The sequence below is a fragment of the Acanthochromis polyacanthus genome, chromosome 1 (genome assembly GCF_021347895.1).
Source record: "Acanthochromis polyacanthus isolate Apoly-LR-REF ecotype Palm Island chromosome 1, KAUST_Apoly_ChrSc, whole genome shotgun sequence".
NCBI lineage: Eukaryota > Metazoa > Chordata > Actinopteri > Pomacentridae > Acanthochromis > Acanthochromis polyacanthus.
In genome coordinates, this window is record NC_067113.1 from 38,676,309 (window position 1) to 38,689,379 (window position 13,071).

The window sequence follows — 13,071 nt, forward strand, 5'->3', positions numbered from 1 at the left end:
TGGACAAAAAACTTCATAGTTTAGTATGTCGTCTAAAAACGGACAAAAAATGTCACAGTTTGGTATGTCATCCCAAAATGGACAAAAAACGTCATAGTTTAGTGTGTCGTCCAAAAATGGACAAAAAAGGTCAGAGTTTAGTATGTCGTCCGAAGATGGACAAAAAACGTCATAGTTTAGTATGTCGTCCAAAAATGGACAAAAAACGTCATAGTTTAGTATGTCGTCTGAAAAGAGACAAAAAACCGCCATAGTTTAGTATGTCGTCCGAAGATGGACAAAAAACGTCATAGTTTAGTATGTCGTCCAAAAATGGAAAAAAAATGTCACAGTTTGGTATGTTGTCCGAAAATGTACAAAAAACGCCATAGTTTAGTATGTCGTCCGAAAATGGACAAAAAACGTCATAGTTTAGTATTTCGCCTGAAAACAGACAAGAAACGTCATAGTTACCTCTGCCAAGGAGGTTATGTGACACCCGGCATTTGTCTATCTGTCTGTCTGTCTGTCAGCAAGATAACTCAAAAACGCCTGGGCAGGTTCACATGAATTTTTTTTATGAATATTGTTTTTATTAATTTTCGATTTTTAGAACAAAACAAAAACAACAACAACAACAACATCCTTCTTGCCCTCCCCCCACCCAGCCACACCAGTATATCATAAATGATAGGGCTGGGGCAAAGAAGAGCTGATTTAATTTTGGTGGTAATCCGGAAAGGATCCTGGATTCTGGATCACTTTGAATTTTTTAGTTTAGTATGTTGTAGTATGTGGTCCAAAATATGACAAAACATCATAGGTTAGTATGTCGTCCAACAAATTGGAGCAAGGTGTCCAGATAGCTCAACTGGTTAAGAAGGTGATTCATAAACAGAACTGTGTCAGAGACACAGGTTCAATTCCAGCTCATGATCCTTTACTACATGGGTTTCCTGTTTTCCTCTCTGTCCTTGGCGGAGGTCTGCACTCTGAGTGCTTTCCTAGTTTAGTATGTCCTCCGATAGTGGACAAGAAATGTCAGTTTTTCTCCAAAAATCGACAAAAAAACATCAAGGTTTAGTATGCTGTCCAAAAACGTCATAGTTCAGTATGTCATCCCAAAATGGACAAAAAACATCATAGCTTAGTATGATGTCTGAAAATGGACAATAAACGTCATAGTTTAGTGTGTTGTCCAAAAACGGACAAAAAACGCCATAGTTTTGTATGTCGTCCGAAAATGGACAAAAAATGTCATAGTTTAGTATGTCGTCCGAAAATGGACAAAAAACGCCAAAGTTTAGTATGTCGTCCGAAAATGGACAAAAAACTTCATAGTTTAGTATGTCGTCCGAAAATGGACAAAAAACGTCATAGTTTTGTATGTCGTCCGAAAATGGACAAAAAACGCCATAGTTTAGTATGTCGTCCGAAAATGGACAAAAAACGCCATAGTTTAGTATGTCGTCCGAAAATGGACAAAAAACGTCATAGTTTAGTATGTCGTCCGAAAATGGACAAAAAACGTCATAGTTTAATATGTCGTCCAAAAACAGACAAAAAACGTCACAGTTTAGTACGAAGTCTGAAAATGGACAAAAAACGTCATAGTTGAGTATGTCGTCTAAAAACGGACAAAAAATGTCACAGTTTGGTATGTCATCCGAAAATGGACAAAAATTTCATAGTTTAGTATGTCGTCCGAAAATGGACAAAAAACGTCATAGTTTTGTATGTCGTCCGAAAATGGACAAAAAACGTCATAGTTTAGTATGTCGTCCCAAAATGGACAAAAAACGCCATAGTTTTGTATGTCGTCCGAAAATGGACAAAAAACGTCATAGTTTTGTATGTCGTCCGAAAATGGACAAAAAATGTCATCGTTTAAGTATGTCGTCCCAAAAGGGACAAAAAACGCCAAAGTTTAAGATGTCGTCCCAAAATGGACAAAAAACTTCATAGTTTAGTATGTCGTCCAAAAACGGACAAAAAATGTCACAGTTTGGTATGTCATCCGAAAATGGACATAAAACTTCATAGTTTAGTATGTCGTCCGAAAATGGACAAAAACGCCATAGTTTAGTATGTCGTCCGAAAATGGACAAAAAATGTCATTCCCCCTCCCCCAGCTACCACACTTAGTATGTCGTCCGAAAATGGACAAAAAACGTCATAGTTTAGTATGTCGTCCGAAAATGGACAAAAAACGTCATAGTTTAGTATGTCGTCCGAAAATGGACAAAAAACGTCATAGTTTAGTATGTCGTCTAAAAATGGACAAAAAATGTCACAGTTTGGTATGTCATCCGAAAATGGAACAAAAAAATTCATAGTTTAGTATGTCGTCCGAAAATGGACAAAAAACGTCATAGTTTAGTATGTCGTCCCAAAATGGACAAAAAACGCCATAGCTTTGTATGTCGTCCAAAAATGGACAAAAAACGTCATAGTTTTGTATGTCGTCCGAAAATGGACAAAAAACGTCATAGTTTAGTATGTAGTCCGAAAATGGACAAAAAACGCCATAGTTTTGTATGTCGTCCAAAAATGGACAAAAAACGCCATAGTTTTGTATGTCGTCCCAAAATGGACAAAAAACGCCATAGTTTAGTATGTCGTCCCAAAATGGACAAAAAACGTCATAGTTTAGTATGTCGTCCCAAAATGGACAAAAAACGCCATAGTTTTGTATGTCGTCCGAAAATGGACAAAAAACGTCATAGTTTAGTGTGTCGTCCAAAAATGGACAAAAAAGGTCAGAGTTTAGTATGTCGTCCGAAGATGGACAAAAAACGTCATAGTTTAGTATGTCGTCCAAAAATGGACAAAAAACGTCATAGTTTAGTATGTCGTCTGAAAAGAGACAAAAAAACGCCATAGTTTAGTATGTCGTCCGAAGATGGACAAAAAACGTCATAGTTTAGTATGTCGTCCAAAAATGGAAAAAAAATGTCACAGTTTGGTATGTTGTCCGAAAATGGACAAAAAACGTCATAGTTTAGTTGTCCGCCTGAAAACAGACAAGAAACGTCATAGTTTCGTATGTCGTCCGAAAATGGACAAAAAACGTCATAGTTTAGTATGTCGTCCCAAAATGGACAAAAAACTTCATAGTTTAGTATGTCGTCTAAAAACGGACAAAAAATGTCACAGTTTGGTATGTCATCCGAAAATGGAACAAAAAATTTCATAGTTTAGTATGTCGTCCGAAAATGGACAAAAAACGTCATAGTTTCGTATGTCGTCCCAAAATGGACAAAAAACGCCATAGCTTTGTATGTCGTCCCAAAATGGACAAAAAACGCCATAGTTTTGTATGTCGTCCGAAAATGGACAAAAAACGTCATAGTTTAGTATGTCGTCCGAAAATGGACAAAAAATGTCACTCCCCCTCCCCCAGCTACCACACTTAGTATGTCGTCCGAAAATGGACAAAAAACGTCATAGTTTAGTATGTCGTCCAAAAACAGACAAAAAACGTCACAGTTTAGTACGAAGTCTGAAAATGGACAAAAAACGTCATAGTTTAGTATGTCGTCTAAAAACGGACAAAAAATGTCACAGTTTGGTATGTCATCCGAAAATGGAACAAAAAAATTCATAGTTTAGTATGTCGTCCGAAAATGGACAAAAAACGTCATAGTTTCGTATGTCGTCCCAAAATGGACAAAAAACGTCATAGTTTAGTATGTCGTCCCAAAATGGACAAAAAAACGCCATAGCTTTGTATGTCGTCCAAAAATGGACAAAAAACGCCATAGTTTTGTATGTCGTCCGAAAATGGACAAAAAACGTCATAGTTTAGTATGTCGTCCGAAAATGGACAAAAAACGCCATAGTTTTGTATGTCGTCCAAAAATGGACAAAAAACGCCATAGTTTTGTATGTCTTCCCAAAATGGACAAAAAACGCCATAGTTTAGTATGTCGTCCCAAAATGGACAAAAAACGTCATAGTTTTGTATGTCGTCCGAAAATGGACAAAAAACGTCATAGTTTAGTGTGTCGTCCGAAAATGGACAAAAAACGCCATAGTTTTGTATGTCGTCCGAAAATGGACAAAAAACGCCATAGTTTAGTATGTCGTCCCAAAATGGACAAAAAACGCCATAGTTTAGTATGTCGTCCCAAAATGGACAAAAAACGCCATAGTTTTGTATGTCGTCCCAAAATGGACAAAAAACGCCAAAGTTTAGTATGTCATCCGAAAATGGACAAAAAACGCCATAGTTTAGTATGTCGTCCGAAAATGGACAACAAATGTCATAGTTTAGTATGTCGTCCGAAAATGGACAAAAACGTCATAGTTTAGTATGTCGTCCAAAATCTTGAAAAAAATGTCATGGTTTAGTATGGAAGTGATTGGAACACCTGATTCTGATTATTTGGATGGGTGAGCCAATAGTTTTGTCGTCTGAAACCTTAAAAAACATCAGTTTAGTTTGTTGTCCAAAATGTCCCCATTACATCCTCGTCCTAAAAGTGTCAATCATCTGGATATGAACTTATTTAAACACAACATTTGGTTCCAGCTGAAATAACGAGACAAACAACAGGACAATGATTCAGCTTTTACTTTTCAAAGCAAAAGTTATTTACAGTTTGTGAAAGTGGGAACATAGAGGTAAATTATTGGTGTTACATTCAGTCTGGGAACAGAAACTTCTGCAGCTTCTCATTTAACCGACAGAAGGTTTTAAAGCACACAGACGTGAAGAATCTCAATCACATCGACTTTAATGTTTAACGGAGAATCAGGGCAGGAAAATTCACTCATTACATCGAGAATAAAGTCTAAATATTCCACTAAAGGTCCAATTTTCAGGCGAAGAGACTTTAAATTTGGGGAATCTCATTGATTTTAAGATGTAATATTTGAAGGGAAATAATACATTTGGAATACTGGAAGAATAAAGTCGATATTTAGTGGAAATGTTAGGAGAATAAAGTCTGGTACAAAACTTGTGATGATGTTAGTTGCTGTGACATTCAGAGGTTTGAACATTTTCATTCAGGTGTGAGGTCAGTGAAGGCATCATGAGTCAGTGTGTGTGTGTGTGTGTGTGTGTGTGTGTGTGTGTGTGTGTGTGTGTGTGTGTCAGTGTGCGCTGAGGACGGTCTGCAGGTCTTCAGGCAGCGATCCGATGATGGAGTCTATAAAAGAGTCCAGTTTGTCCAGAACTCCGTCCTTCACCTGCAGCTGCTGTCGGCGCGCTTTAATCTGAAAAACCAGACAGATTTGCACTTCCTGTGACATCAGCAGCAACAACACAACCAGAACAAACATCATCTCAGATTCTGGTCATAGTTTATTTGTTTTTTAGGACCAAAAATAAGGTCTGTGAAGTTTTTTTTTTTAGCTTAATATTAAGAACTTCCTGTTCTCAGATCTGGATATTTTCAGGTTTTCACTCTTAAAACAACCCGAGGAGACATTTTCAAGATTAGATATCTCTAAAAATATCACTCAACAGACTTAAAATTTGGTGAAAACTCAGACAGAACAGTTTCCACTCGATCAGAATGATTGAACGAATCCAACACAGGACGCATTTTGAATTGCCACCCCTTGAAAATGGAAAAAAGTCCAAAAATCTTGAATCGTGGCTGGTTTAGTGTCTCCATAAAGTCCCTGTAAGTGTTTATCTATGGATGAAACATTTGAAAACCTAAGCATTACTGTGGTAATACGTCACAGCTTTTGATTTCTAAACTCACCAACTTCTCTCTGAGCTTCAGAATCAGATCCACAATTTCCACCTCCGACTTGTCTTTGGTCCAACCCAGCAGGTCCTGAAGAGAGACAAGATAAAAATGACAACAAAAACACTTAAAATGACCACAAAAAACACAAAAAGACCACAAAATCATAAAAAAAACAAAACGATCACAAAAAACACAAAAAGACCACAAAAAACACAGAATGATCACACACACACACACACCCAAAATCAGTCCATATTCTAAATTTGTTTGTGTCAGACAGATTCAGGACTCACCGCCTCACAGACCACCTCCAGGTGAAGACTCTCCAGTTTCTGCGTCATCTCTTTGTGTCGTTGACGATACCAGCCGTCAAAGTTTGGAGACCTGAAGAACTTCCTGAGAAGAGCCAGGACAGACGCCTTTAAAACACTCAGACAGACGGACGCTGGGGACACCTGCATGACTCACCTGTACAGTCCCATCCAATCGCCTTTGAGCATGGAGGTGAGCTGAGGCCCAGTGTGGTCCAGAGTGGACATGAACTCATCCTGACTGAAGGGACGAATCTGGGGAGGAGTCTGAACCGAGACCAACAAAAAAACACATTGAAACATATTAAACACACTGGTGACATCACTGTGATGTCATAATCGAGGATCCAATCATTGTTTACCTTCCAGGGCGTCACCGACCTTTGCAGCGGCATCAGGCTCGCCATGTACCGCTCCTGACAGACAAGACACAGGGTTCAGTGTGATCGGACATTCTGCTGCATGATACAGTCAGTATAACACCACAATAAATGATCAATAATCTGGATCATAACACACTAAAGGATCAATAATCTGGATATTAACCCACAAAACTGTCAATAATCTGGATATAAACACACAAAATTATCAATGATCTGGATACAAACAGATTAAATGATCAATAATCTGGATATCAATGCACAAAAGTGTCAATAATGACAACATTTTTCTTGAATTATTGTGATTTTCTTCCTGTTTTGTGATGTTTTCAGCTCTTCTGATGGAACTCCACAACTTCCTGAAGCTGTGTGCAGCTGCGATCTAATTGGCTGAAGCCTCACCAATGGGATGATGAAGCTCTGTGTGAGCTCCAGCAGGTGTCTCCTCAGGATGGCGCTCTGGACCTCAGACGGTCTCTTCCTCTGGATGCCCTGAAGGTGAAACGCAAACTGGTGTTCATAGAGGTCTAGGTGTTCATAGAGGTCTAGATGTTCATAAAGGTCTAGGTGTTCACAGAGGTCTAGATGTTCATAAAGGTCTAGGTGTTCATAGAGGTCTAGGTGTTCATAGAGGTCTAGGTGTTCATAGAGGTCTAGGTGTTCATAGAGGTCTAGATGTTCATAGAGGTCTAGATGTTCATAGAGGTCTAGGTGTTCATAGAGGTCTAGGTGTTCATAGAGGTCTAGGTGTTCATAGAGGTCTAGGTGTCCATAGAGGTCTAGGTGTCCATAGAGGTCTAGGTGTCCATAGAGGTCTAGGTGTCCATAGAGGTCTAGGTGTTCATAGAGGTCTAGGTGTTCATAGAGGTCTAGATGTTCATAGAGGTCTAGGTGTTCATAGAGGTCTAGGTGTTCATAGAGGTCTAGGTGTTCATAGAGGTCTAGGTGTTCATAGAGGTCTAGGTGTTCATAGAGGTCTAGGTGTTCATAGAGGTCTAGATGTTCATAGAGGTCTAGATGTTCATAGAGGTCTAGATGTTCATAGAGGTCTAGGTGTTCATAGAGGTCTAGGTGTTCATAGAGGTCTAGGTGTTCATAGAGGTCTAGGTGTTCATAGAGGTCTAGGTGTTCATAGAGGTCTAGGTGTCCATAGAGGTCTAGGTGTCCATAGAGGTCTAGATGTTCATAGAGGTCTAGGTGTTCATAGAGGTCTAGGTGTTCATAGAGGTCTAGGTGTTCATAGAGGTCTAGATGTTCATAAAGGTCTAGGTGTTCATAGAGGTCTAGATGTTCATAGAGGTCTAGATGTTCATAGAGGTCTAGATGTTCATAGAGGTCTAGATGTTCATAGAGGTCTAGGTGTTCATAGAGGTCTAGGTGTCCATAGAGGTCTAGGTGTTCATAGAGGTCTAGATGTTCATAGAGGTCTAGATGTTCATAGAGGTCTAGATGTTCATAGAGGTCTAGATGTTCATAGAGGTCTAGATGTTCATAGAGGTCTAGATGTTCATAGAGGTCTAGATGTTCATAGAGGTCTAGATGTTCATAGAGGTCTAGGTGTTCATAGAGGTCTAGGTGTCCATAGAGGTCTAGGTGTTCATAGAGGTCTAGATGTTCATAGAGGTCTAGATGTTCATAGAGGTCTAGATGTTCATAGAGGTCTAGATGTTCATAGAGGTCTAGATGTTCATAGAGGTCTAGATGTTCATAGAGGTCTAGATGTTCATAGAGGTCTAGGTGTTCATAGAGGTCTAGGTGTCCATAGAGGTCTAGGTGTTCATAGAGGTCTAGGTGTTGGTAGAGGTCTATTCACCTTCAGCAGTCGTTTGATGAGGATCTTGTCTTTGTGTAGAAATGTCTTGTAGGCCGTGTAGATCCCTGGACACACACACACACACACCTGTAACACACGGAACACCTGGACTTGTGTCTGTAACCAGCTGATGAGTCTGACTAAGAGGTTACCTGGTTTGGTGTCGAGTGTCTTCAGCTTGGAGAGCTTCTTCACCTTCACCTGTTTGGGTAAATCACCTGGAAGTGATCAATAAATCAGACAGGTAGCGTTAATCAACCTGCAGCAGGTGACAGGAAGAACAAAAATAAAACGATCAGAAGTGAAGAAATGAAAATATGAACAGAAAGAAGAACGTTAAAGTGTCGTGCACCTGCCATCCTGATCTCTCCCAGCCGGACGATATGAGGCCAGTTCTGAAAGGTTTTGATGAAAAACGGGTTGGTGACGCCCAGAACCACGTTTGGTCTGGAGAAGAAGAAGAAGAAGAAGAAAGAGAGACAGGTGAGTGCACAGACGATAACAACTTTTATCAAAAGATGCTTCAGTAACTTAATTAATCCTGTTAGATCATCCTGCTGAAGAAATACACAAAACAAAGAGACACAAAACAACCACAAAAGACACACAAAATGATCCCAGAGACACAAAACAACCATGAAGATGCACAACTAAGTAAAGGAGACACAAAAGAATAAAAACACAAAACGAGAGAAACGAGGCAGAAAAACAAACAAAACTGGTAAGAAATAAAAACGATCCCAAGGCATAAAAAAGTCACAAAAACAAGACAGAAAGCAACAAAAATGAAACACAACACATCACAAAGATGGAAAACTTGGCCAGCAGGAGGCAGGAAAACACCATCAAAGAAGAAGAAGAAGAGACAGACAGGTGAACACACCTGGAGGATTGGTCTTCATCTGTTAGTGACTTTTACAAAAACATGTTTCACCAAATATTAACTCTGAGACGTTCAGCAACAACACTTTACTGTGTCAATAAAGTTTAGACGTTTAAATAAAGCTTCACTGTGCCAATAAAGTTTGATTGTGTCAATAAAATTTGACTGTATAAAGTTTTACTGAGAACAAACTTTTGCAGTGTGAATAAAGTTTCAGTTTTAGTGTGTAAATAAAAGTCTCACTGTACAAATGAAGTTTGATTGTGTGAATACAGCTTCACTCTGTGAATAAAGTTTCAGGTGTGTGTCCAGGTGTGTGTCCAGGTGTGTGTCCAAGTGTGTGTCCAGGTGTGTGTCCAGGTGTGTGTCCAGGTGTGTGTCCAGGTGTGTGTCCAGGTGTGTGTCCAAGTGTGTGTCCAGGTGTGTGTCCAAGTGTGTGTCCAGGTGTGTGTCCAGGTGTGAGACTCACGGGGCCTGTGTCCTGGTGGTGTACTCTCTGAACTCGCTGTCATGGATGGTGAAATACGGACGGAAGTCGCAGCAGAACTTCAGAGGACTAATGGAGCTGAAGGTGGACACGGACACCGTTACCGTGGCAACAACACATCACCGCTCCCCTGATTGGCTGCACAGAACAGGTGACTGTTCACTTACCTGACGAGAGCCAGCACGGTTTCCGAGGAGACGGTGGGGGACGGCGCCATGACGACCACCGGCTCCCCGAGCAGCGTGAGCTCCCAGAGCATCTGCAGGTGGATCAGAACCGACTGGAAACACCTGAGGAGGACAGACTGAGGTTCACCTGGAGAACACACCTGGAGAACACACCTGGAGAACACAACCGACCTCGTCATATGATGGTCACACGACCAGAACACAGGAAGCAAAACTCACCTGAACAGGTCCAGCTCATGTATGGTCGGCAGCACCGTTGGAGCCGGCAGGAGGTTCTACGGACAGAGAACAAAGTCTATTAACAAGAGAACCAGAGAACAACAAACGGTAGCAATGACAGAACCAGCAGGAAGTTTTGAGGACCGAACCAGCAGAGAACAAAAACTGGCAGGAGTTTCTAAGACCAAAGAAAAGAATTTTATTAATGACAGAACCAGCAGGAAGTTCTAAGGGTAGAGAACAAATTTATCAATGACAGAACTGACTATAGGTTCTTAAAACAAAGAACAAACACGATCCAAACCAGAACCCTCAGAAGGTTCTAAGGACACAGAACAAAGTTTATTAGCAATATAACCACAGAAAAACAGACAGAACCAACGAGAGGTTCTAACTGAGAACGGACAACAAATTTTATCAACAACAGAACCTGAGGACACCGTATAAACTTTATTAACTATAGAACCCGACAGGAACACAGAACGGTTCTCACCTCTTTGGCCGTCTGTCGGACTGGACTTCCTCCTGGTTTATCGGCTTTTGAAGGAATCCTCACCTGAGTTTTATCAACAGAACCACATACAGTTAGATTATAAACAGAACATGAGGAACAGCAGCTCTAAGAACTACATTACCCATGAGGCTCTGCTGCTGTGGTCAGCTGTGTGAGTGTTTGATCAGGTAACTACAGACAGGAAAATGTAGCTCACTGCAGCAGACGTCAGTGAAATGCACCCTGGGAGTTGTAGTTGACTCCTCTCCTTTGATTTTAAGCTATAGCCCCACCCTCCCAGCTCACCGGTAAAGCCACGCCCCCTTCCTCACCTGTAAGACAACACCCATCACAGGCAGGTTGAGGGTCAGTCCAGGTACGGGCGAAGGCCACTGGTCGATCTCGTTACACACTGTGAAGACGAGGAGCATTAAAAAAACAGCTTTAAAGTCATGTGACAAAACTCTAAGCTCTGATTGGTCTGTGGCTGTGATGTAGGCATGACATCATCACCTGCTTCGAGGCAGGGCTCCAGCTTCTCGAAGAACTCAGGTGCAATGATCTGCAGCAGCGAGTGGAACAGGTGAGTGTAGGGCAGCCTGGACACGAGCACCAGGGACTGAAACACAGAGGCACATGATCACACGTCACGTGACCGTCAGTCACATGATCACACGTCACGTGACCGTCAGTCACATGACCCTCAGGTGAGTACAGGTGTTCAGGTAACAGACCTTCTGGAAGTATCCTCTCTTCACAGAGACGTCCTTCACCTGTCGGAAATAGACGTAACCGAAGAAATGAGCCGATTCCCTCTGAGGAGACAAAAACAAAAACAGAGATCAATAGCCTGCTATTGATCCAGGAAAAACTGATCAATCACCTGTCTGCAGCCGTCTCACCTGTAGCGCCACCGGAGCGTCCCTGTTGTAGACGTCGTCTCTGAGCTTGGACGCTCTGCGGCCGACCGACTGACGGAGCCGGAAGCTGAACTGCGTGTCCCCGAGGCATCCTGGGAAATCACACACAGATCACGTGACCTCTGACCCCCACAGCATCACCACCAATCAGAGCAGCGCTTACCTGAGTAGGAGTCTGGGAAGGACAGGTAGCAGATGCTGGTTTTCTGGGGACAAAAATCACAAGAAACACAATCAATAATCTGTAATCAATACTTTAAATGTTAATCACGCTGACAGATGTTTGGATTTACCTCTTTCTCAGTGAGTTTCACATCCTGAGGATAAACCAGCTGAAAACAAACACAGAACACAGACTGAGACCAGAGTCCATCCACAGATTTGCTGATTTAAGGCCTGAGTTCAGTTCGTCACCAGACCTCCTGACAAAAGGCGCTTATTTCTGACCGGCTTCAGCTGTGATTTACCGCAATAACAACCCGACGAGCAGCAGAAACGCGGAGGAATAATCTAGATTTAGACAAATAAAGACACTTTAAATCAAAGCCGAACTCAACAGCCGACTCTCATCTTGTTTACGAGACAACTTGTTATTATTTACAAAGAACTGTTTGTTTGTGTGTGTAAGGAAATAATAAAAAATGCGACTTTTTTAAAATGGAGTTTAGTTCAAATTAATCCCAGCCGGAATCTGTTGTTTTTCTGTCTTTATTGATGAACTAAACCTCCTGCTGCCTCCTCTGATCACCTCATCGATCTGCTCTGATCCACAAACCCATTGATAACCGATGCTAACCGTGCTAAGCTAGCCGTACCTCGATGGCTTGCCCCAGCTCCAGGTCGAAGGTAACGACACAGACGCACTCCAGCCAGGAGGAGAAGCGGGCCCAGGGGCAGCGGCTGTCCCCGCCGTCCGCAGCCTCCTCCGCCCCGTCGTATCGCGGGGAACCGAAGCCGTCGAACGGGTTCATCTCGACCTGGTCGGAGCTCCGACGGCTCGGCGGCGCATCCTCCGGTCCTCCATCAGCTGCACCGGCGCAGGCGGATGGAGCCCCGGGGAGCCGCCTGCTGGAGGCCCGGGGAACTGCAGGCAGCTGGGGCCGCAGGTTCTACTGGTTCTACTGGTGGTTCTCATGGTTCTACTGGTTTGAATGGTTCTCATTGGTTCCTACTGGTTCTTATGGTTCTACTGGTTCTACTTTTAATGATCGGTACAGGTTCTAATGGTTTAAATGGTTCTACTAGCTCTAATGGTGAATACTGGTTCTACTGGTTAATACTAGTTCCTACTGGTTCTACTGGATTTTCTTGGTTTAATTGGTTCCTATTGGTTTTACTGACTCTACTGGTTCTAATGGTTAATGCTGGTTCCTACTGGTTTTTGTTGGGTTCTATTTGTTCTGTTGGGTTGAGTTGGTTCTAGTATTTGTGCTAGATCTTCTGGGTTCCACTGGTTCTGCTGGTTCTGTTGTGTTGTACTGGTTCTAATAGTTTTACTAGATCTTCTGGGTTCTACTGGCTTCTGTTGGGTTCTGCCAGGGGTGGAAAAAATCAGCTCTGGCATTTTTGGCCCAGACCGGCCCACAACATGATCGGTTGACTGAATCAAGCACTAATTTCTGAATGACAAACAACTGACAGAGAGGTCAGATTTTCAGAACAAAAATTCAAAAACATCCCTAGAGACCGA

The 13,071-nt window shown here is 41.9% G+C and overlaps 1 protein-coding gene and 1 long non-coding RNA gene across 2 annotated transcripts; one reads left to right on the forward strand and one right to left on the reverse strand.

Moving 5' to 3' along the window:
* Nucleotides 1–4,540: 4,540 nt before the first annotated feature.
* Nucleotides 4,541–12,436, reverse strand: dennd6b (DENN/MADD domain containing 6B). The gene is made up of 20 exons (XM_022222752.2): nt 12,197–12,436; nt 11,675–11,713; nt 11,545–11,587; nt 11,364–11,473; nt 11,196–11,276; nt 10,975–11,080; nt 10,794–10,873; nt 10,462–10,524; nt 9,969–10,024; nt 9,729–9,851; nt 9,544–9,639; nt 8,544–8,638; nt 8,344–8,409; nt 8,192–8,256; nt 6,781–6,870; nt 6,361–6,414; nt 6,156–6,265; nt 5,981–6,083; nt 5,700–5,774; nt 4,541–5,202 (listed from the first exon to the last, which is right to left on the reverse strand). The coding sequence occupies exons 1-20, from the start codon at nt 12,350–12,352 to the stop codon at nt 5,080–5,082; spliced, it is 1,734 nt and encodes a 577-aa protein (XP_022078444.2). The 5' UTR covers nt 12,353–12,436; the 3' UTR covers nt 4,541–5,079.
* LOC127534875 (uncharacterized) lies at nt 6,877–8,203 on the forward strand. Its single transcript, XR_007943428.1, has 3 exons — nt 6,877–7,425; nt 7,516–7,731; nt 8,128–8,203. It is a non-coding gene; the product is annotated as an uncharacterized LOC127534875 (long non-coding RNA).
* Nucleotides 12,437–13,071: the final 635 nt, after the last annotated feature.

Bases quoted from the DNA above. Each gene is read 5' to 3' on its own strand.
- dennd6b (XM_022222752.2), bottom strand. From the start codon at position 12,352: ATGAACCCGTTCGACGGCTTCGGTTCCCCGCGATACGACGGGGCGGAG. The intron at 11,081-11,195 runs GTCTGTTACCTG...TCTGTGTTTCAG, and splicing joins AGAGAGGATACTTCCAGAAG to TCCCTGGTGCTCGTGTCCAG. The intron at 5,775-5,980 runs GTGAGTCCTGAA...GTCTCTCTTCAG, and splicing joins TGGAGGTGGTCTGTGAGGCG to GACCTGCTGGGTTGGACCAA.